This window comes from Orbicella faveolata, unplaced genomic scaffold, assembly GCF_042242905.1.
Source record: "Orbicella faveolata isolate gen_17 unplaced genomic scaffold, um_ofav_v1 contig_2, whole genome shotgun sequence".
NCBI lineage: Eukaryota > Metazoa > Cnidaria > Anthozoa > Scleractinia > Merulinidae > Orbicella > Orbicella faveolata.
This window is the reverse complement of record NW_028301547.1, coordinates 18,770,001-18,794,023: the sequence shown is the minus strand read 5'-3', so window position 1 is coordinate 18,794,023 and position 24,023 is coordinate 18,770,001. Positions and strand designations below refer to the sequence as shown.

Sequence of the window (24,023 nt, the reverse complement as noted above, 5' to 3'; positions counted from 1 at the left end):
ATACAGGGGGTTCATTAGCATTTACAGCAGGAGGGCAGCAGGTTTTCACAGGCAGGCAAAACATTTTGAACAGAACTTCTCTATGAGAAAAACCTTCCTCTAAATGGTCAGACCAGGCAGACAAAATCATCCTCACAGGCGGTCAATATGCCCTGAGCCCGACCCTTAATGAAACCCCTGAAAATATTGAATATTATCAAAGAAAATTTAAATATGAAACATTTCCTGTGGTTCACTGGAGAAACAGAGGGTCAGAAATGATTGTAGTGAAGAATACAGCTACAGCTTTCAGTACATGCAAGTGTTAAAAAAATTTGAAAATATAGAAATAAGCTCTACTTGTACTTTTGCAATTTTAAAATGAACATCTAGTAAATTCTTTGAATGAACAGTAGCTATAGAAAATCAAAATAAATAAAGCATGCTCATAATTGGATGAATTTCATTCTGTAGAATTAATAACCTTTGGACCTACATTTGCAGCTTTATAAAATTTGATGATTAATAATATAGTGGCCACATGTTTGGATTGCTTCAACTTACTGCAAGTCTTTTTACATCTACAACTTCAATAGTTTTTCAAGGCAGGACCAATTCTTGCTTAAAGTAGGATTGTCAATCCTTACTAGGCCTCACACATCATGTTCTTACCGTGAGCTGAGAATGATATTGCAGTAACTGAAGCAGCGTGAGGTTGCATCTTCATGATCATTTCCACTTTTCCCAGGTCAAATATCCTGATGGTCCCATCGCTGTATCCAGCTGCACAGTGTGATGGGTGAATCACAGCCTCATCACCAGGCTGAGGTTGTGGATGGACAGTGGCTACTGTCTGTCCTTCATTTGTGACTGACTTGGTGGGAAAGGCTGCAGGCACTGGACTGAATGACACACAATTGCAGGTCTGGAAAGACAAAATTTACATATGGCTATTATTATTAGGTATATACCTTGTTGTGAATGAAAATCCAGGATAGGAAATAGGAGGGATGTGTGTTGCATTTGTAGCCCTTCATGCAGAAAAGTTGCTTCAGGTAAAGTTAACAAGCCTCAAGCCTCAGCGACAGAGACATCATTTATGACAACAAGTACTGAAGAAGATCTGAATGATGTTCTTTCTGACTCATCAAGAGTCAGCAGGGGCAAATAGATGAAGCACCAAATGAACAATCGAACTAAACAAGAAACAACTCAACAAAGAAATGGCAATGACCAGCTGCATGAAATTATGAATGACAAATTACAACTTCAATTTGAGCCCCACACACTTACATAGAGTTTGTAACACTTTGAAAGCTTTTCACAAATTCATCTTGAACAGGTTTGTACCAAAATTCATTTTAATATAATATTAATAATATTATCCAATTGCCAGTTAAATTTTTACTACAGCCAAAAGATTTTCATACTTGTCCAAGAACTTGAAACTGCAGATGTTCCAAGCTATCCCTGCTCCACAGATGTAGAATACCATCAGTGCTACATGTAGCAAAATATTGATCATCAGGACCACTGAAAAGCAGGTCATTAATCTACACAGGACAAAGAGAAAGAGGCTGTTACTGATTGCTGTTTAGCTCACTTAAATCTGCTCCCTTTTTCGACATAAACTGATCAATTATTCTGTTGGTCTCATCAAATGGCATTATCTCAGTTTAAGTGTTTTTCTTTGTAACATTTTCTCAATACATTAATTTTTGTGAGTAAATGCATATTGTGAGTAAATATAGATCTCTCTTCATATGTTCTATTCTTTTCCAACCTGAGGAAACCAGCAAAAAATGCTGGCGACATCAAGCAAGTTTACTTAAATGTATGTAAAGCTCACCCGCTGGGCGTGACCACTGACTAGCCTGATGCTGGTTCTTTCATCCCAGTTAACATACCATAATGTACCTGATGAGGTGCCAATTATACCCTGGAAAAAATGGCATTCCACAGCAATGACAATAATTTTCTAAAGTAATGAATATTAAGTAAAAGTGATTATCATAAGCATTTTTGGCATTTGTGTGCAGTGGCTCTAACACCAGGATGTCAGTGGACTGTCTGCTGACTTGTTCATCAAAAGTCTGCTGGAAGTTTAACAACTGTCTAAACTATTCACTCATTCACTGGAAAACCAAAATTAATCACAGCTGTTGATTTCTTCAATTGCAAACATACAGAAGCTGAGGATGGGTGTGTACATAAGACATAACACCCAACTTTCAAAGGTTGCCTTTCAATTTTCTACGACTCATTTATGCAACTGTGTGTCTAGAGTAAAACACTGTGGGAGTACCATGTCACCCCAGCAGGCTAGAACATGGGCTCTCAATCAAAAGTCAGATCATTTGTACTAGAGCCATCCGTGGTCAAGTGTCAATCAATACTCAGACAAGATCTGATCAACACAGTAAGTTAATAGTTGGCTGAGTATTGACCAACGCATACATTATGTATTAATGACGGCCACTTAATGGTGTGTCTGTGAAAAACTGCAAAAATCGACCAAGAAATTGATCGAGTGTTGATTGTGTGTCAACAGAGGTGTCGATCAAGTGTCAATCAAGTATCAATTGACACTCGACTGTGGATGCCTTGAATGATCTCCAGTGGCTAACACACTAATCACTGGCCCAGTACTTTACCTGCCATGACCTTCTTCACAGGAAAAAAAAAGTGAATGAAATCTATGTGAGCATAATATTATTGACAGAAAAGAACTACAATGGTTGTGATTGGCTCACAGTTTCTAGGGCTTCATCAAATGAAGCAGAAATGATAGCTCCGTCTAGTGTCATTTCATCTTCCATCACTAGGCCATTACTTGATAACCTAAGAAAACAAGCCATATTTTAGCCACAAGCTTGCCTTGCCCAATTAATTTTGCCACATTGACAAGCAAAAGATTTCCACATAATATTACTTGCTGAAACAGGTAGTTTATGACAATCATTCAGTTCAGTTCTACTACGATCAACAAGGTAGAGTTCATTTTATCTGTATTTTCTGCACATAATGGACCTGTATGTGTGTCCTATATTGGGGGAGAAAATTTGATTACAAGTGAATGCTATTTAAGAGAAGTTTAAGAAAAGTTTAAGTTTTAAATTAGTTAAGGTTTATGAAACCTACTGTACGCAACAATTGAAAATACACGATAAAGAGAAAGCCTTGCTGTTTGACAAAGCCTAAGGTTTGAAAAAGACTATGGTTTAAACTACCTGCTGGGCTCTCCAGGAAGTCGCATTTCATTCACGCCTATCGTAGACCACAATCTGAGATTTCCTGTTATGCTGCCAGCCATAAGAGTACCTCCATGGCCTATGAGTACACCTGTAAATATCATTCAAAGTTAGAATTTATTTGCTATAGAAAGAAGGTTCAAACAAACTAAAGAAAGAGAAACTAATTATGGGATACTGGACAAATGACATATACATAATAATATGACAAATAACTCATTAATCAAGAGCATAAAATTACTATTAGTACATAATTTACTTTAAAGTGCACTTTGATCAACATTATTTGAGTGAGAATTGTATAAAGCATATTTTGTTATGCTGCAGAAGCAGTGCTTCCATTAGCTTATTCTGCATTCTGCCATCAGGGGGTACACACTGAAAAATTTGCAAATTCTCCTCAACTCACTAATAATTTATCAAGTTAACACAAAGGAAATTGCAATTGTCATGATGGTTTGAATATCTGATCTTAATTAGCATAGATTTTTATCATCTCAGTGAAACTGTTTAATGGTACTTCTTAGTTTTAGATTTGATTGAGAAGATAATATATCAAAAAGTGTTTCATCAGAATTTCTCAACACCTCTAGTTTTGTCAATTGAAAATACTCTACTGCACATCAAATTATCCAACCCTTCATGGCATATGGAAATGTGACAACACAAAGTTTCCAATGTTTGAAATGTATCACCTACCAATTTCTGAGGAATCTCCTTCCCAGTGTATGAAGCACTTGTTTTGTCTGGTATCCCATGCAGATAGCATTCCTAGATTGAATAATAAAAAAAGTTCAAAATGACAGTCTAGTTGTAAGCAAGGTTCTGTATAAATTGACTGTCACTGAATCTAGTGGATTCTAGTCCATTGCAAGCAAATAGCTCGCAGGGTTTTTGGTACATGTAGTTTGCCCCAACACTTTTCTTGTACCCATTTATGCTCTTAGGTGGACACAGCCATTGATGTAGAGACAATAATGGAGAGCATCAGTGTACCTATAAGACACTTTGAAAATCGAAACAAACACAGTAGTTGACATACCTGAGCTGGTAGCAGCATACATGACACTGTCTCCTGCATACCACAAGGCTGTAAAATCATAGTGCTCATCTCTCTACAAAACAAATGAAATTATGTTGTTTTTGTTGTAGATTGTTACAGATAGGAAAGTAAAACATGCACCTGAGCCCAGTTTTTTAAAAGCGTCGATAATTTATAATACTGTGTTAAGTTAACAATACTACTTGCACTTAACAATAATATTATTAGTCAGATTTATTTATGAGCTCAAACTTGCTTTTTTGTGGGAGGTGTGGTGGCCTCATGGTTAGTGCACTCATTCCCAGAGCGAGCGGTCTGGGTTAGAACCCTGTTGGGGAAACTTAACAAATTGCAGGGGAGTGACCTGCAATGGACTAGCATCCCGTCCAGGAGGAGTAGAAATACTCCTTGCCACTTCATGCTTCAGAAACCAGGATAAGCTCCGGCAACTATGAACCATTCAGCTCCAAGGCTTCACTTTTCCTTTTCAAAATTTCTTTTGCATGACAGTTGATGATGGTGCAGTCTTAGTCAACTATCACACACAGAAATCAAGATTGAATGATCTACTTGTTTCAGTATAAATCTCCTAAATCTACAGTAAATTATCTAACTCCTTTTCCTAGACACTTCAAAAATGCAAAAAAAAAAGAAGAAGCTACCACTTTTTTAACAACCACACAGTGGTACAGTAGGCTTCTCACTATCTACAACAGAATAGACAGTGAGTAGTGTAACCAGTAAGAGAATGGCAATCATGATAGAATGCTTACCTAGATTTATTCTGATATCTAACAGATAGTGATTTTGTGTTGAATAGCATTATCCACTAGATAGCAATGCTTTCTTACTCTATTTTATGCCTATATTAAGTTTAAAACCAAGTAACTCAACAATCATTCCTTTCCTTATCATTGCCCTCTTTATAGATGAAATATCAAATCAACTTTTATAATTTCCTAGAAAGGAAATTCAAAGCAAGCCTGCAGCCTAGCAAATGAAAGGACTTGAAATCTGTCTTGATGAGCAAAATAAAAGAGGGGCAACCAAAACAAACAGTACTAAAAGCAACATTTTGTCTATCAAACCTTACCACTTTCCTGGACTGCACTAGTTCCTTTGGCACTTCTGGCTCGTGAACCTAAGTTACAACACAATTTTCATGAACCTTAGAAACATTGTAATTCAAAAAAGGAGAAAAGAAAGACAAAGACAGAAAGAGAATAAAAAAATTAGTCTCCAATGAATGTTCAAGTATTAATATAAATGATTCTACAAAATGATGAAGAAAAACACACTACCCCTCTGTTATCACTTATTAAACTATAAAATTATGTAGAATGGTTTTTTCCCCTAAAACTGGGCATTATTTGGAAATCCACTTGGTTAAGGCTTGACAGACAGTACGGAAACATGTACAAGGAGCTTCAATTTGTTATCATTGAGGTACATGTACACAACAGTCTTTCCACAGTAAGGACTCTCTTACTTTGAAGCATGTAAGAGTGGAGTGGATTTTTACAATGTAAGTACCAACTCAAGCTGCCCACTTGACGGCAATCATGGTCAGAAAAGAAGTGTGTTTGTTGAGGTAGACAGAACAGTCTTTTAATTTGCTGTTTTTCTTTCTTTTCAGATTGGATCTTGATGCATAAGTCTATGGCATGATCAGGAGTAACAGCACTCTAACACAGTCAAGTAGCATATAACTGCCCACTATGTTAAATGACACCTGTGGAGACTTACATTAAGAGTCATTTTATCACCAGTCTCATCAAGGAGCCAAAACAGTACAGAGCCATCTTGCCCCACAGAGGTAAACTCATTAGCAGTATACGGATCCCACATGACATCGTGAACAGGATGTCTGGCATAGGATGCAGCAAGTACTACCAGATCTCTAGTGCACCACACTACCACAGAACACTCCCTGTAATCACCAACTGACACAAGGAATCTGTCATCACGGGCATATGCCAAGCAGACTATCTCATGCTCATGGTAGGACAAAACCTAAAATTTCAAAACAATGTCATGCACTGTTGACCTTTTTAAAGGAACAATGAATGGGGGGGGGGGGGGGGGGGGGGATTTCAAAAATATTATTTTCCTCTCATGTCAAGTCTAGGGGCTCATTGTGACCAGCAACTGGAAAATTAGGGGTGACTCATTATACCTACAAAGCTGTGCTCTAGAAGCAAGCAGGTACCACTTTTGCCTTTCGGCAACTGGAAAAACTTTCTTTTTTCAAATAAGCTTATTGATAAGCGCTGGGCACGCAGGATGTTATGGTTAAGAACCTTTGGGCTCCTTATAATTTTTCTTAGACCACAGCCTTGACCTAAAACAAAACTTTGGCTCTTGGAAACCTTTGATCTGATCTTGAATTAGTGCAATCCTTTGTGAAAAGTCACAAAGTCTTGTTTCTGTGTGTTTCTTTCTGTCTTGGAGTCTAAAACCATTCAAGGATGATTCTGGATGGAAAGAATCACCATTAGAGTTATCTGTCTTGACATTTGAAGACGATAGAAAAACAATGGCCAGTTCTAGCTTGAAGCAAGAAATTCTGGAGCTTTTGTCAAATTAAAGCACAAGCCATTAAACCACTAAATGTATCATTTTAATAGGCTATTATAAGCACATGTCAGTTGGCATGTTAATTAATATATTTTTTGGCTTGTTATTTAGCTGATAAAATGGGAGCACCAGTTGGATAATGACCCAATGTGGGTCTTAGTAGCATTTTTAAATAACATCATGGCATGTTTGTTTGCACGTGCATAAGGTGCAGGTAGTTCACAAGCTGCCCATTAGGGAGGGCTATTTGATTTAAACTGCAACCTGGTGAATACATAAAATAATTCAAAATTTGCTAGCTTTCATGAAAAGTGATTTTAAGAGAACTTGTAATGAGTACATGTACTTCCTGAAGTATCTCTTCTCCCCTGTAAGTACAGTGTTATATATCATAATATTAAGCAGAAAATAATTAATTGTCAGTAGACTTCCATTAAAACAAAGACATATCAATTTAAAATACACACCTTCTTACACACTCCATCTTTTAAATTCCACAAGCAAATTTGACTGCCTATAGTGTCAGAAGGCCCAGAGGCTGAGGCCAGTATTAGGCCATCATGTTGAAGGGCCAAGGTGGATATCTCTTCTGTGTGCCCCATGAGGTGTCTCTGAGTACCAGAATGAAGGTCCTCTATAACCACAAGGCAACCACTGGTGTATGCAAAAAGTCCTTCATAGAAACCAAAGAACCAAGAGAGGATTTAGAATTTCTAAGGAAAGTCGTGTGTATTTTAAACAGGCTCTAAACATGTCGGAGATAGCCAAGTAAAAAGTTATCTGTGAGTATTGACAGCGGTGTCTAAACTGTCACAAACCCATAAGCATGTGCCAACGAGAAGCTCAAAGGGCTTAGAAATGTGCCTGCTGATTAGGTGTTCAACTACTGAAATTGCTTCTTGTACATGAAAGAACCAGTGCAGTGCTGCAGTGCACTGTTGTGAAACATGTTTAAATATAGTCATGTGAGACAAGCAAAGTTTACCATTTCGTGCTTTAAAGTTGGGGCTGAATTTTCCCCATGATTAGAAACTAATTCAATATTCTTTTTTGACCCCTTCAAGCTAATCCTATGTACAAACTATAATGCCACTGCATGCATGTGTAACCAACAAGTCATTAAAACCTGTGTCATATTTCCAGACCATATTTTTCCTTCCATTTCCATTGTATCCAAGAACAGATTTAAGCTGAAGTCCTGCCTGGTTAGGTGGAGCTGTGTATCTACGCTCGGCCAAGAAGGAGCTGCATGGACGTCGCTTGTAGTGCCTAGTGACCTTAGGGGCAAGATGAACATCAGCATTTGGAACCATTGATCCGGCAACTGCAGGAATGTTAAAGTTTAATCTTCTAGCAGGTGATTTTGTCTTGACAGGAGAAGTCTGGAAGATACAATGAAGTACCATCACTAGCTAATGATTTCCTTTTACTGCCTCCTCTTTCAAATTTGTCTGCCAAACACATTATGGCCTCATTATTTTTGCAGGTGAGTATTTTTCATACTTAGCAACCCTTTTCTAATGTCTGCCTTTATAGTAACACCAAAAATTGCATGTGAGCCAAGTGTATCACACAAGCATTTAATTTAGTTTGGTGTCGAGAATGATTGGTTCTCAGGGGCCAATTTTTTCATTAAGAAAGAACCTGGCTGCTAGTTTGGAAAAGTAAATACATGCAAAGAGTTCTATCACTAACAACTTCTTGGAGTTACTTTTATTAAGCCACAGCAGGTCATTTCAAATTGAGACTGAACATTGAACTGTTCATGCACAGAAACAAAACTTTGCCTTTGAATACAAAACATAACAGACACCAAAAGGTGGAATGAACCAAAGAAAGCTACTTACATGTTCATCAACATGTTCTGGAGTCTGTTTCTGAGGGCTTTTCTTTGGGGAATAACGGTCATGAAATTCACTCTGTGTCGCTCTGTCATGGTCACCTGGAAACCTTTCATCATGTGCATCAGCAGGAATGGGACTGACATCAAACTGAGGAGGTTCAAACCTAGTAGGTATGGGAACAGATTTTCTGGGCGTGACTGTGTGGGGGTGACCACTTGGTGGGCTGTACGGCCTTTCAGGAGTGATTCTCACAGTTCTGTCTGCACAAAAATACAAATGGTAAAGCTTGTTTATCGCAAGGAATAATAATTTTTATAACCAATGTTTTGCCTTGTTGTTAATAATCATTTAATTTCCAATAAATAAACTCTAATAAGCTACCTGGAACTTCAGGGATATAGCTTTTCTGAGGCTCTCGTCCACTGAAAGGAAAACATATGTATTTCAACCAAAAGGTTCCACATTTGAAACCTAATTAAAATTATTCCACAACATCACAGTTTATATCAACTGCAATATCATGAAGCAACTATAGGAGTATCACTACTCCCCCTGGATGGAATTAATGCTACATGTAGTCCACAACAGGTTACTCAACAGTACGGTGGTACAGCATTTATTAATAAGTTTCCTCTCAACTATTAATTTAATCTTAATGAATAATTATATAGATCCACAAAGGTCAAGTTCTAACACATAACCAGTATTAATAATATGTGGGATTGTATACTGAGAAATGTTTACCCATTTATCTGTAGCTGCCTTCCTCTTCCATGGAAATCCCACAGCAAGATGGCCTCACCTATACTGACAAGACCAAGATGGTCTGGAGTAAAAGCTACTTGCTGAATATGGTCTGAATGACCAATAAAAACCTGCAGAAACCAAAGATACAATCATGCAAATTAGTTACATCTCATCTCAGTGGTTTTGGAAGAAGCTTAACTGGTACATGTACCAGAGCTCTGGGTACTCTCATGTTCAAGCATGAGTTGTTTGAAAGATGGATAACGCTATCCACCAAATAAATCACTATCCAGCCGAGCATGGTTTGGTTTGTTAACACTTATCCACTGGATAGTCTGGATAGTGATTTATCTGGTGGATGGAGGATATTGCAAGGTGGCGAGAAGATATGAATTTTATGTTCGAGTGGCAAGAACAATATCTCACAAGTGACTGCACCAAACAAGTGAGATATCGTTTTTGCCACAAGAATGTAAAATTCATATCTTCGAGCTAACGTGTTTCAATGTTCTTTTTATTATATGGAGAAGAGTGTTTTACTGGGAACTAAACCACTCGTAGATTCCATATGCCACTTCATCCAGGACCCGAGTGGTGTATTTTCCGTATGTCACCTTTGTGAGTGTCATATCGTTCAATGACTTCACGATTCCCGCCTTTTGCTTTTGTTGAATTGGTTTCTCCACATAATAAAAAGAACATTACACCTTGGCTCGAAGATATGAATTTTATGTTCTCGTGGCAAGAACAATATCTCACTCATTCGCTTCGCTCACTCATGAGATATTGTTCTTGCCACTCGAACATAAAATTCATATCTTCTCGCCACCGTGTAATATCCTCTATTTATTATATAGACATACTGATGACAGTGTTTTTGACGATTTTCCAAAGATTTCCAAAGATTTTCCAAAACTTGTCTGAAGGTCACACGAACATTGCCGCACATTTTCTGAAAATTTCTGAAGATTGCCAAAGACTTTCTAGGAAGACCCAAAGATGTTTCAATCATAAACCGACAAATTTAACTACAATTTAAGAGACCAACTTGATATCAGTGAAATCATTGATATCTTCACTAGTGAGGATATGGAAAATAAGCCACCCATGTCCTGGATGTGGTTTCGTATGAATTACGAGTTGTGTATTTTCCAGTAAAACACTAGTGCCTATATAATAATAATAATAGTATTATCCAGCCTTCGAACAACTGGGGCCAGGAACGTACACAACCAAACAATGTCAACAACAATGTCACTACGTAACTAACCTGCTAAGTAACATGTAAAATAATTTAGCCCTATGTCTGCATTATTACTAACTTATATACCTGGAAGTTAATGTCCAGTCTCATGTGATAGTCCCACATCTTAACGACCCTGTCTCCAGCAGTTGCTAGGTACTTGCCATCACGGCTTCCAGCCAGACTTGAACAGCTGCCACGATGGATATTAGACACCTTTCAGGCAAAGCGCACACTTAGTGTGAGTTACTGACTAACTTCCAGCTAAGTGTGTCATCATTTAGTCACTTAATCAGTTAACAGTGTCTGATAATCTGTTTCTTGAGGGAAGAACTTACAGGAAGATGAAGGCTAAATTTGGATTTTCATTTGACAAGCTTGACTTTCAAATGTGATATTGTTCTCTCTAAGCTCATGAAATAAACTGGGTAAATTTGTAAAATTTGCAAATGGGAGGCTGATTTAACCACACAACAATCCCAATTTCATGAAAAAAATAATTGACATCTAAATGGGTATCAAACATTGCATCATTTGTCACCAAATCACTTGAAGTTTGCCCAACAGTAGCATAGACTTTATCTCTGAAAGTACTGTATTACAGTACATTTACATGTGGACAAATCTTCAAATCAGAAGTTCCCTAGACAATGGAATTACTTGTTTGTACATGTATGCTTGTCCACACTTATCTACTGAAAACACTCAATAAAACAATACCAACAGTTACTGTGTTCTATTTTGTGCAAAGTTTGTGTTACGGTCTGCTAAAATTCAAATGACTGATCATGATTCATGCAACATTTGATACCATTTCAGTTTTAGTTCATACTTTCACAGGACATGTTTGTGCTTAGACGACTTTTGCAAGAGTTCATAAACTCAAGACAGGTATTGACACTCACTAGGAATAAAACTAAATAAATGCACAAAGAGTCACAAATGATAAACACCCTGTAGTTAACTCACTGTCAGGGCTTGTACAAACCTCGCTCAACAGGACTCCATTTTGGGAGTCTAATTTCAATAGCCTTGATGTTGAAGTGACTACCAGCAACTGTTTGAGTGAAGATGGGGCAAAACAGACATGCAGGGCAGAGTCCACAATTGATCTGTCTGTAGTGATTATACTGATATCCACTCTTAGGACCTTTGATAGAATGGCACAACTATTGGAATTCATTCATAGATGTGAAATTGTAAACAGATTGAGAGAGATAACATTTTCTCATCAAACAATCTAAAAATGTCTATACATGTAAGAGGGCTGAAAGAATCTGCTAGGCTGATACAAAGGGTTAGTAAATTGCATCCTGTCAAGCTCAGATCAAGTTCTCTTCTTAACTACCACCAGCTGGGTTGCAAGCCTTACCTCATCCAAAGATCTTGCATTGGCAACTGTCACTGTGAATTCTGTTGGTCCAATGTATGCCAGCTTCAGGCTGTCTTCACTTACACTCAGTACGTGTGGGCCAAACTTGCCACCCATCACAACAGTGTTTGGAAGCATGCGAATCAACTTGAATCCATCATCAGCTGCATCATACAGTGCTAGAGCACCTTGAAAACAATCCCACAAAATAATTAATGTCATTACTTGTTGGATTTTCTTTTGTTCAGCTTTTAATTGTTACAATCAAAAACCATTTTTAACGGATCCATTGAGACTCACAAAAGCAGTTTACTCAGACCGCATCATTTTCGCTGTTAAAATGTTGCAGATATATGCGATATATAATACCATAGCTTCAATCAATCTTGTTTTACTAGTCAAGATTGATTTCCAATAAAAAATTTGTTAAGGGTAGGAATATGATTATTGTATGCACCACCAGAAGATAACTAAAGACTTCTTACTGACAGCTGATCAGCATACTTCCATCAGCTCTTGGCTTAAACAGGCATTAGTAAGCCCAACTGCAAGTTACTGCAAGTACGCTTCTGTTACACTTCTTGTTACTCTTAAGCTCATCAGGATTCTTACTTTTTAGACATACACAACATTTAAACTTGTTGAAGCCACTTTGTCTTAAGCATTACCTAGTGCTCCTGCACTGTGTAGGAACTCTCCATTAGGTGTGAACACCAAGCCAGTCACTTGACCAGGATGTTGGTTATGCTCTGCTAAGAGATTTGTAGTTCCAACATGAAACACTCTGACACAGCCAGACATGAATCCACAAGCAAAACACTGCTGTTGAGGATGATACGCAATGGCACAGGGAAGCTCTCCTGGAGCTTGAAAGTCAAACAGCTGTGCAAGAGTGTCAAGGTCCCAGACTCTAATTGATTGATCAGCTGATACTGTGGCCAGGTAACGGTGAGTCAAATCAAATGACATGGCTAAAATTTTGTCAGTGTGTGATCTCATCAGAGTCGAGTAGGTCCTTGCTGATGTATCTAACACACCAAGATTTCCCTAACAAAAGAATATACTCCATCAATTCTGAGAAACATTCAATCTAAACATTAAACATGAATGATTGATACATAATTTTTTTTGACACTTGAAAGCTGTTGTTGTTTGAGATTGTTTTCCAAGTGAATGGCATTTACTTAGTTCACCAGCGGTGGGCACTGGCAAAGTTATCATCCTGCCCATCTGGTTTTGTTTGTTCTGTTTTAAGGACAGAGAAGTAACATACAGCAATTTTGGGCAGGAAGGGACTAGGATAGCAGCAAGACACTATGGTCACATGTCACATGACTTTTTTCTAACCAGTTAGAGAGCTTGAGAAAATTAATAATACCAGTTAAGTTCAGATCACTTGTTACTGCTTGTTATCTTAGCCTTGCAGTCCACTTCTCTTCTTGTTATGATATTTCGATATCATCTTTACCCATCAGCCATGTCACCGAATGAACACATTTGTCAAATTTACAGCAGTAGTCCTTTAACTTACTGTGTTTGTTCCTGCCAATACATATAATCCATCTCTTGTTATGTTGACAGCTGTCAAGGGACCTTCGTGTTCTTGAAGAAAAACAGCAATCCCATTTATTTAAATACATTATTTAACTTATTTAAAAATAAAACTGGAGTTCAGGAATAATGTTATTCAAAGTTTCCTCCGTCTATTGTAGCTTAGAGTGATCAATTGTTCTCGAGGCGAACTGGTTTCTGAGAAAAAGATCACTAGATAGCCCCCCGTTTCCCCCCTGCACCTCTATGACTCATTATTTTGGTGGGATTAGCTCTCTTTATACTTGCTGTGCAAATAAGAGTTGAAACCTCTCTCTAGAAGATCTGTAAGTTATGAAAGAAAGCAGCTTTTGATTGCCTTTAAATTGGATGATCCTCAGCAGTTTTAATTTGATAAACCAAAATTTAATAAATCGCCCTTTTCCTGGCTGCAGTCAGCAACAAAGTTCCAGTATTTTGCTTGACTTTTACCTTCACTTGTATCATATAAAGCCGTCTACACGTAAATTGGGCACATTACCAAGAACACCATGTACGTATATCAGAAATTCACTTCATCACATGACCCAGAAAAAATATTTTATTGCCAATAATCCCCTAAACATCTCTACCACTAAGCCTATACCTTTACAGGCAGCATCAAGTATGAAGAAAAGGAAATATTCTAGCTACTGTATTCAATCGAAATGTCATTCAGGCACAAATGTTACTAACCAGCTTCTAGGAACACAGTTGAAAAATCTAGGGGCCATAATCGAAGGTAACCATCATCTGATCCAGTAGCACAGAATGACTCATTTACACAGAGTGAATTTAGCCTGATTCCAAACTCAGTTGGAGTAGTGCCACCATATTTGCCGACCGGATCATGGCGAGAACCAATGGGAAGGAGTCTGATGACTTTGTCCAACATGATCTTCTGATAATCAATCTGATACACAGTGCCTTGAGTAGTGCAAGAATATCTGCAGAGGAAAAAACACTGACAATTTACTTGTAGGGAAATCATTAAATGTTTTCAGCAGGAGGACAACTGGTTTTCACCGGTGGGCAAAACTATTTGAACTGAACTTCTTTATTTAAACCTGGTGGGCAAAATCGTCCTCAAAGCCAGTCAATTTGCCTGGTGCCTGGCCCTATAATGAAACCCCTGTATATGGTAAAGATTTAATGTTCACTTAGTAGTTACACAAAAGTTTAAACCCAGCCCGAGCTTTGCTTTGTAACAGGAAAAGGTCTGCAAATTACAGATGAGAGCTAGAAGAAGGGATTTTAATGCAGTTAAATGCAATTTAACAGAGTTAATAACAAAGAGCGCCTGCATTCCCATAGTGGTCAGCAGTGTTTTGAAATGCGCATGCACCAGGACTTCATGTGCTCCTGGACTAAGACATGTGTTAGCAGCCTTCACAGCCATAACGTTTACAGTGAGCACTGTTTTGCATGGGAACACGTCTTCAGGCATTCTCCCTCCCTTCCCTCCCTCTTTCCACTGTTAAGATGATTCCTTAGTTTAGCATTGCGCATCCCTATTGCTCACGATTTTCATGTCATTAGCGTGTGCACATGAGCATGTGCGCATACCAAACGAAAGAGATTTCCCTCAAACTAAGCTCCATAGCGAAATAAATGCTCCTTTTCTCTTAAACGAGCATGGTGAGCCCGACTTTATATTTCATAATTTCAGTGAGAACAATATTCTCAATAACTGAGAAAAAAAATTAGCAGAAATCTATGGCTACTTTTTTGGCAAATGAAATAAATACTACAGAGGGAGACATAATGGGCCCAACAGTGCATGTCCAAATTACGTTTCCTTGAAAGAATAAAAAAGTGCAGGGTATTTGAAGCATTATTTCTGGGACGTAGCTGAGTAAACAATCAAAGAAAGTCAAACTCTGTGTGATATAACATGCTGCATTGAAAAATAATCGAGCTTATTTGTTGCACATGGAGATTACCAAAAGTCACCTAAATAACCGTATTTGTCAGCATTGTGGCGTGAAAACAAGCACGGTGACCCCCTCTTTTTACTACGTTTTTGATATCTCCTTGTCCTGTAACAACAGCATACCAAGTTTCATCAGAAATCTATGGCGGGTTCTTTTACTAGGGAATCACCTTAATTCAGTATGAGGGGTGCCTGTCTCCCCTTCCGGGTGAAGGCTCATGCCTCGGTTTGCCAGGATTTGCCAGCCATGGGAGTAGTCTTCATCTAGGAGTTGGTGGCAATAGTGGAAGCTGCTGAATGTCTCAGGGACCCAACCATGTAGCGATGCAGTTGTTAACAATTCAAAAAGTGGGCATCAAGATTTGATACTAGTACCTAGAGCCTTCCCCTAAGTGGGGTCGTATGGCATCACAGGGCATGCCTCCCACCTAAAAATTGCATAATAGCATCTAAGGTACATGCATTTCTGCAACTCCAAGTTCAAATTTATTAGAAGACTTTCAAATTCACAAATTAAAGGTAACTCTCTAGCCAGAAATTTAACAGAAATTGAAAACTTGTACTTTCTCTAAAAAGTAAATGTATGCTCATCAGGCTAAAAGCCTGGCTAACCATTGGACAATTATCAGCTACTCACACTTTCCTAACTGTAGGATCTGCACTCAAGGGATCCTTGTCTCCATAAGCTATATCAGTGAAGTTAGCAGAACCATGACGACCAAGATCAAGTGGACAAGACCTCAAAGAGCCATGACGGATTCGCCAGAAACGGATGTTGTCGTTACCACATGAGACCAACCTTAGAGAAGATGACATTTATTTTTTTGCATTCATGTCATAAAGTTAACAGATTTGATTTGAGAAAATTCAAAAATTATGTTACTTAAAAGAAATGTTAATTTATTTCCATGTTACAATGCTACATAATCACTTAACTTCAGAATCTATAAATTAATGCATATTTCTCTTTTGTCAAGCAAATCAAACAAATTATCAACAACAAAAGGTTTGGACTTTGACAAAATTATCTGGTATTGTGATCATGAATAAGAGTTGATTTGTTGCCCCATGCAGTGTAGGTAATCTTCACTTGAATGAAAATAGGGGACATGCAATTATACAGCACTTAAGGTATTTCCTCTGAAATAAAAGTGACAATAGATTTTTGTTCAAACTTTGTCCACTGAATATTTGTCATACGATAATTTCAATTTTGAAATAAAAAAGGGGGGTGCCCATGCTCATTAAGGAGCAGTGAGGCATTGAAAATGCCCCATTTTGGCATTATTTAATGCTTATTATAAGAATGCATTCCCAGTAATTGTAACATCTTTGTGAGCCCGGACTCACAAGAACACACATTAAACTCATCACAAATAGATGAGCTTGGGAACTGGTACCTAAAAAGGTTAGCGGGGTGCCAAAGCCATAAGCTGCTAGGAGGTATCCATGGCAACCCTGGAAAGCAGGAACCACCCAATGAGCGTCCGCTAACCGGCACTGTCACACTGAAAGAAATTCAGTGGAATCTACTTAACTGGAGAATACTTACCCTGACCAAGAACAAAACGGGAGGGAGGAGAGGGTGCAAGAATCCGCAATGATTCGCGAGCAAAGCAGTGCAACTGATCCGCAACAATCAGCAGAATACACTACAACAATTATGCAATGAACCATAAACCCCTGCAAAACCCCTGATGGCCACCCCACAGGTCACATACTCCCAAACGCGGAAACCGCTGGCTGCATAAGCTCATATTTAACTTGCCTAAATAACATTAGCTGGATGGGCACGCTAGCTGGCTGCATTAGCTCGAGTTTAACCTTGCCTAAATGATATTTAGCCACATTTAAACTACAGACAATACAATGTGTCAGACACAAATAAACGTTTTAAGTTTGATTCAGACAGAAAGCTAAATCCTTGATTAAAAATTTGAACCAAATTTCTTGACGTGGTTACCGACTGCAAAATAGAAAAGACCACAGTGTATCTGCTATTTTTCTTATTTATTCAATTTTCAGCAATAGAAATTAGATCAGTCTTTTCTCACGCAAAGCTTATGATTAGTTGATTACAATGACTGGAAAAAAAATTGGGGTGCCCGTGCTCGTTGTTGAGCTAGAGTCATTTTTCAAGTGACAGAACTCAATATCAAGGCAAATCCGTCATGTTTTCGATGTGCGCGTGGACGAGCGCGCACTAATGACGCCATAAGGATGCGCAATGCAAATGTGAGGAATGACCTTAACCTTGGATTCAATGGTGGTGGATTGGTATAAAGAAAAGAAACCAAATTTTAATGCGTAAAATATGACAGCACCTGCTATCATCAAACTCTGCTATTCTCATGCGATGAATGTCAACATCAGTGTGTGCCTTGGCAACAATGGACACTTCACCACCCCTAATGGCATGGCTGACATCCCACACCACAACCATCTAACAATAACAATCACAATATGTATTGTAAGTACATGAAACAGTAAGTAAAGGAGATTAACAACTTGAAATGTTGTTAGTAGTAGTATTGCATTGACTGAAAGGAACAATAATTATTATTACTGGACATTCCATGAGAAAAGGACACATCTTCATATCACACCACCCACATGTTGACTTGCTGATTACATGATGTGTTCTCAAGGTCACAATAATTTATAGGGACCTTTGAATTGGAGTACATGTAAATGGATCAAGTTAAAGTATAGATTTAGCATTTCAATCCAGTTACATTCCCAGGGTCCTTCTCTTCCCTGTTGTTGACAAGTTGAAAAAATGATTATTGCTTCAAGATTGCTGTGAAAAGTGATAATCAAAAGCATCGGTGTTACGTTTGACAGGTCATACTCATACTCCATCTCATAATCACATCTGAAGGTCCCCAAAATCTTCATGAGTACCACATACAGTCTTTAAGTTAACATTTCTGACAGTTATTTGAATGTTCATCTGACCTTGAAACTAGTTCACTTAAATGTGATCTACTTTCCAGGTCAGAAGAACATTCAAATAAATAGATAAGAATATAATTATTTTATTCTTCTATATGGTGACCATTGTGAACTCCATAGCAAAACAACTTCAGGAATTTTCTTAACATGGTAAAAGTCATTCTGTCTTAAAACACCACCACCATCTAACAGTAATAATCATGATTATGTATTGTAAGTACATGAAACAGTAAGTGAAGGAGAATAATAACTTGAAATGTTGTGGTAGCTGTATTACATTGACTGAAAGGAACAATCAATGAATGAAAATCCTATAAGTAAAGGACAGATCTTCATATCACACCACCCACAAGTCGACTTGCTGCTTACATGATGTGTTCTCAAGGTCACAATATAGGGACCTTTGAATTGGAGTACAAGTACAGGATCAAGTAAAAGTATAGCTTTCGCATTTCAACTCAAATACATTCCAGGGTCCTTCTCCTCCCTATTGCTGACAAGTTGAAAGAGTGATTATTGCTTCAAGAGTGCTGTGAATTGTGATAATCAAAAGCACTGGTGTTACGTTTGACATGTCATACATGTACACATAATCACATCTGAAGGTCCCCAAAATCTTTGTGAGTACTACATACAGTCTTTAAGTTAACATTTCTGACAGTTATTTGAATGTTCATCTGACCTTGAAACTAGTTCACTTAAATGTGATCTACTTTCCAGGTCAGAAGAACATTCAAATAAATAGATAAGAATATAATTATTTTATTCTTCTATATGGTGACCATTGTGAACTCCATAGCAAAACAACTTCAGGAATTTTCTTAACATGGTAAAAGTCATTCTGTCTTAAAACACCACCATCATCTAACAGTAATAATCATGATTATGTATTGTAAGTACATGAAACAGTAAGTGAAGGAGAATAATAACTTGAAATGTTGTGGTAGCTGTATTGCATTGACTGAACGGAGCAATCAATGAATGAAAATCCTATAAGTAAAGGACAGATCTTCATATCACACCACCCACAAGTCAACTTGCTGCTTACATGATGTGTTCTCAAGGTCACAATATAGGGACCTTTGAATTGGAGTACAAGTACAGGATCAAGTAAAAGTATAGCTTTCGCATTTCAACTCAAATACATTCCAGGGTCCTTCTCCTCCCTATTGCTGACAAGTTGAAAGAGTGATTATTGCTTCAAGAGTGCTGTGAATTGTGATAATCAAAAGCACTGGTGTTACGTTTGACATGTCATACATGTACACATAATCACATCTGAAGGTCCCCAAAATCTTTGTGAGTACTACATACAGTCTTTAAGTTAACATTTCTGACAGTTATTTGAATGTTCATCTGACCTTGAAACTAGTTCACTTAAATGTGATCTACTTTCCAGGTCAGAAGAACATTCAAATAAATAGATAAGAATATAATTATTTTATTCTTCTATATGGTGACCATTGTGAACTCCATAGCAAAACAACTTCAGGAATTTTCTTAACATGGTAAAAGTCATTCTGTCTTAAAACACCACCATCATCTAACAGTAATAATCATGATTATGTATTGTAAGTACATGAAACAGTAAGTGAAGGAGAATAATAACTTGAAATGTTGTGGTAGCTGTATTGCATTGACTGAACGGAGCAATCAATGAATGAAAATCCTATAAGTAAAGGACAGATCTTCATATCACACCACCCACAAGTCAACTTGCTGCTTACATGATGTGTTCTCAAGGTCACAATATAGGGACCTTTGAATTGGAGTACAAGTACAGGATCAAGTAAAAGTATAGCTTTCGCATTTCAACTCAAATACATTCCAGGGTCCTTCTCCTCCCTATTGCTGACAAGTTGAAAGAGTGATTATTGCTTCAAGAGTGCTGTGAATTGTGATAATCAAAAGCACTGGTGTTACGTTTGACATGTCATACATGTACACATAATCACATCTGAAGGTCCCCAAAATCTTTGTGAGTACTACATACAGTCTTTAAGTTAACATTTCTGACAGTTATTTGAATGTTCATCTGACCTTGAAACTAGTTCACTTAAATGTGATCTACTTTCCAGGTCAGAAGAACATTCAAATAAATAGATAAGAATATAATTATTTTATTCTTCTATATGGTGACCATTGTGAACTCCATAGCAAAACAACTTCAGGAATTTTCTTAACATGGTAAAAGTCATTCTGTCTTAAAACACCACCATCATCTAACAGTAATAATCATGATTATGTATTGTAAGTACATGAAACAGTAAGTGAAGGAGAATAATAACTTGAAATGTTGTGGTAGCTGTATTGCATTGACTGAATGGAGCAATCAATGAATGAAAATCCTATAAGTAAAGGACAGATCTTCATATCACACCACCCACAAGTCAACTTGCTGCTTACATGATGTGTTCTCAAGGTCACAATATAGGGACCTTTGAATTGGAGTACAAGTACAGGATCAAGTAAAAGTATAGCTTTCGCATTTCAACTCAAATACATTCCAGGGTCCTTCTCCTCCCTATTGCTGACAAGTTGAAAGAGTGATTATTGCTTCAAGATTGCTGTGAATTGTGATAATCAAAAGCACTGGTGTTACGTTTGACATGTCATACATGTACAATAATCACATCTGAAGGTCCCCAAAATCTTCATGAGTACCACATACAGTCTTTAAGTTAACATTTCTGACAGTTATTTGAATGTTCATCTGACCTTGAAACTAGTTCACTTAAATGTGATCTACTTTCCAGGTCAGAAGAACATTCAAATAAATAGATAAGAATATAATTATTTTATTCTTCTATATGGTGACCATTGTGAACTCCATAGCAAAACAACTTCAGGAATTTTCTTAACATGGTAAAAGTCATTCTGTCTTAAAACACCACCATCATCTAACAGTAATAATCATGATTATGTATCGTAAGTACATGAAACAGTAAGTGAAGGAGAATAATAACTTGAAATGTTGTGGTAGTTGTATTGCATTGACTGAACAGAGCAATCAATGAATGAAAATCCTATAAGTAAAGGACAGATCTTCATATCACACCACCCACAAGTCAACTTGCTGCTTACATGATGTGTTCTCAAGGTCACAATATAGGGACCTTTGAATTGGAGTACAGGTACAGGATCAAGTAAAAGTATAGCTTTCGCATTTCAACTCAAATACATTCCAGGGTCCTTCTCCTCCTTATTGTTGACAAGTTGAAAGAGTGATTATTGCTTCAAGAGTGCTGTGAATTGTGATAATCAAAAGCACTGGTGTTACGTTTGACATGTCATACATGTACACATAATCACATCTGAATGTCCCCAAAATCTTTGTGAGTACTACATGCAGTCTTTAAGTTAACATTTCTGACAATTACTTGAATGTTCATCTGACCTTGAAATTAGTTCACTTAAATGTGATCTACTTTCAAGATCAGAAGAACATTCAAATAAACAATTAAGAAGAATATATTTTATTCTTCTACAGAGGACCATTATGAACTCCATAAGTCATTCTGTCTTAAAACATAAGTCCATTCTAAACGTGACTTCACTTCTTGATTTTAAATCTGATAAAGCACTGCTGTGACTCATTTATTAAAAATTGTAATGTGTCTATTATTAATAAATAACTTCCATCAATGATTAACTGAGAATACCAAATTGTGTTCTATCATACCTGTTTTCCCATTCCATCTTTTCCCACACCACATAAAATGTTACCACTGTATGACAGACTGAAGTTAAAATAAAAAAATCTTTTACAGTTAAAACAGAGTTAGCCGATGTATTAAGCTCAAGTCATGTAACAAAATTGAATGTCAATGTCAAGGCATTGCTGAATAGCACAGGGTTGCCACAGACATCACTTTTCAAAATTCCCTGATTTTTCCCTGATAAAAATACAATTTCCCTTACCAAAAAAATACAAACTGTCAGATCTAGTAGCAGCTTCTAGCATGAACTTCCAGCCATCATTTTTACGCACTCATTAAGATGGATAAGTTTTCAAAAAATTTCCTTTTTCATCAAGGAAAAGTATCGTTGAGATCACAGTGTCCCCAAATGTTTCTTCCACCCTTCAATGGTATTAAATCAGCCGTGTTAAAATAATCAATTTTCTCTGACTTTTCTTCAAAATGTCATTTTTTCCTGACTCAAAATAAGATTCCCTGACTTTTCGCTGATCTTGAAGAATTCTTGTTCCCAACCATTTCCTGACCTACATGTATGGCAACCCTGTATTAACTCTTCCAAGCAATCACAGTTTTATGTGAACTGGTGCAATTGACTACAGAAAAACAAATTAATGTAAGAAATTTTGTTTTAATTTTATACTTCGTGTGTCAAATAAAGGTTTATCTAATGTATGTACCTCTCAAACTCATTTATTTACTAATTCACAAAGTTAACCAAAGCAAATCAAGAGCATGATGGTGTTTGGATGAACCTGGTTTCAATTAGCATAGATTTTTATGATTTTATTTCTCCATTTTCTCCTTAGTTTTAGTTTCAATTGAGAAGATATATCAAACTTTCAAGACTGTGTTGGACCACATTACCAAACAAGAGGGGGGATGAATAGGGGTATGCAAATCTGCAGATCCGTGCCTTTTTTTTTGCCAAATCCATCGATCCGCCAATATTGTTGTTCAAATCCGAAACCACAACCACATCCGGAAACAGAAGTGTAAAAGTTCAAAGGTAGACTGGTAAATGTGAATGCCAGAGTTAATTTCACACAAATAGTAAAGAAGGCAACATGGTTGATGACTATAGCGCAGTACAATTCCAGTTAAAGTCTCACACCTGAGTTTAAATGAGCTTCGTTCGAAAAAAGAAATAATTTGGATGAACTCATTAACATACCAACCAAGGCTGAAGAAATATCTATGATCCAAATTTTGTTTAGAACCCAAGATTCGAACATCAAGACAGGCACAATCCAGAATCCGCGCCAAAATTCACAGCTGATCCACAATCCACTGTGTTTTCAAAATTCGCGAATCCGCTCGATTTACCGCAAAAATCCACAATCTGTGTGCTTTTTAAAGACCAAATCCGTCGATCCAAAAACCTATTCACCCCCCTCAACCAACTAGAAGATTGCCAAAAATACTCTGCGACATGTCATATTTTTAACTCTCTTCTCAGTGTTTGAATATGTTGTAAAACACAGTCTTTCATGTTTGATAAATTACTCCAAAGATTATTATGCTTATTACCTTATACAGTGTACATTATGCACTTCAGCTCTGAACATAGCAGTGCATTTTCTCAAGTGGTACTTCCATATTCTGATAACAGAAGGGGAGCCTGTCTGGGCTGAAGCTAAAATATCTGTTTGGCCATCAAATGCCAGAGCAGAAACCTGCAAATTTTTGGTGATGTAAAGAGGTATAGAATTAATGATTGGTTTGAGGTTGAAGAAAACCAGCCAAAAATCTTATAGAAACTTGGAGAACCAACAATTCATCAGTTCTCACCTGGTGGGCATCAGAGAATTGA

General features: G+C 37.3%; 1 protein-coding gene across 3 annotated transcripts in view; it reads right to left on the bottom strand.

Moving 5' to 3' along the window:
• LOC110046596 (WD repeat-containing protein 90-like) overlaps positions 1-24,023 on the bottom strand; it is a 37,569-nt gene that overhangs the window by 3,181 nt on the left and 10,365 nt on the right. For 2 of the 3 annotated variants that reach the window (XM_089290099.1, XM_089290097.1), the window contains exons 10-34: positions 23,741-23,886; positions 22,195-22,252; positions 17,882-18,000; positions 16,958-17,065; positions 16,195-16,356; positions 14,321-14,571; positions 13,587-13,657; positions 12,724-13,102; positions 12,056-12,243; positions 11,672-11,833; positions 10,771-10,899; positions 9,438-9,568; positions 9,075-9,115; positions 8,697-8,953; positions 7,976-8,231; positions 7,317-7,522; positions 6,019-6,285; positions 5,366-5,413; positions 4,273-4,345; positions 3,930-4,001; positions 3,210-3,321; positions 2,733-2,820; positions 1,829-1,918; positions 1,410-1,532; positions 652-904 (exon numbers count right to left, since the gene is read on the bottom strand). In XM_089290099.1, coding sequence (XP_089146225.1) covers positions 652-904; positions 1,410-1,532; positions 1,829-1,918; positions 2,733-2,820; positions 3,210-3,321; positions 3,930-4,001; positions 4,273-4,345; positions 5,366-5,413; positions 6,019-6,285; positions 7,317-7,522; positions 7,976-8,231; positions 8,697-8,953; positions 9,075-9,115; positions 9,438-9,568; positions 10,771-10,899; positions 11,672-11,833; positions 12,056-12,243; positions 12,724-13,102; positions 13,587-13,657; positions 14,321-14,571; positions 16,195-16,356; positions 16,958-17,065; positions 17,882-18,000; positions 22,195-22,252; positions 23,741-23,886 — 3,790 coding nt within the window. The remainder of the gene's footprint in view (positions 1-651; positions 905-1,409; positions 1,533-1,828; positions 1,919-2,732; positions 2,821-3,209; positions 3,322-3,929; positions 4,002-4,272; positions 4,346-5,365; positions 5,414-6,018; positions 6,286-7,316; positions 7,523-7,975; positions 8,232-8,696; positions 8,954-9,074; positions 9,116-9,437; positions 9,569-10,770; positions 10,900-11,671; positions 11,834-12,055; positions 12,244-12,723; positions 13,103-13,586; positions 13,658-14,320; positions 14,572-16,194; positions 16,357-16,957; positions 17,066-17,881; positions 18,001-22,194; positions 22,253-23,740; positions 23,887-24,023) is intronic. The other variant, XM_089290098.1, reaches the window with a different exon arrangement.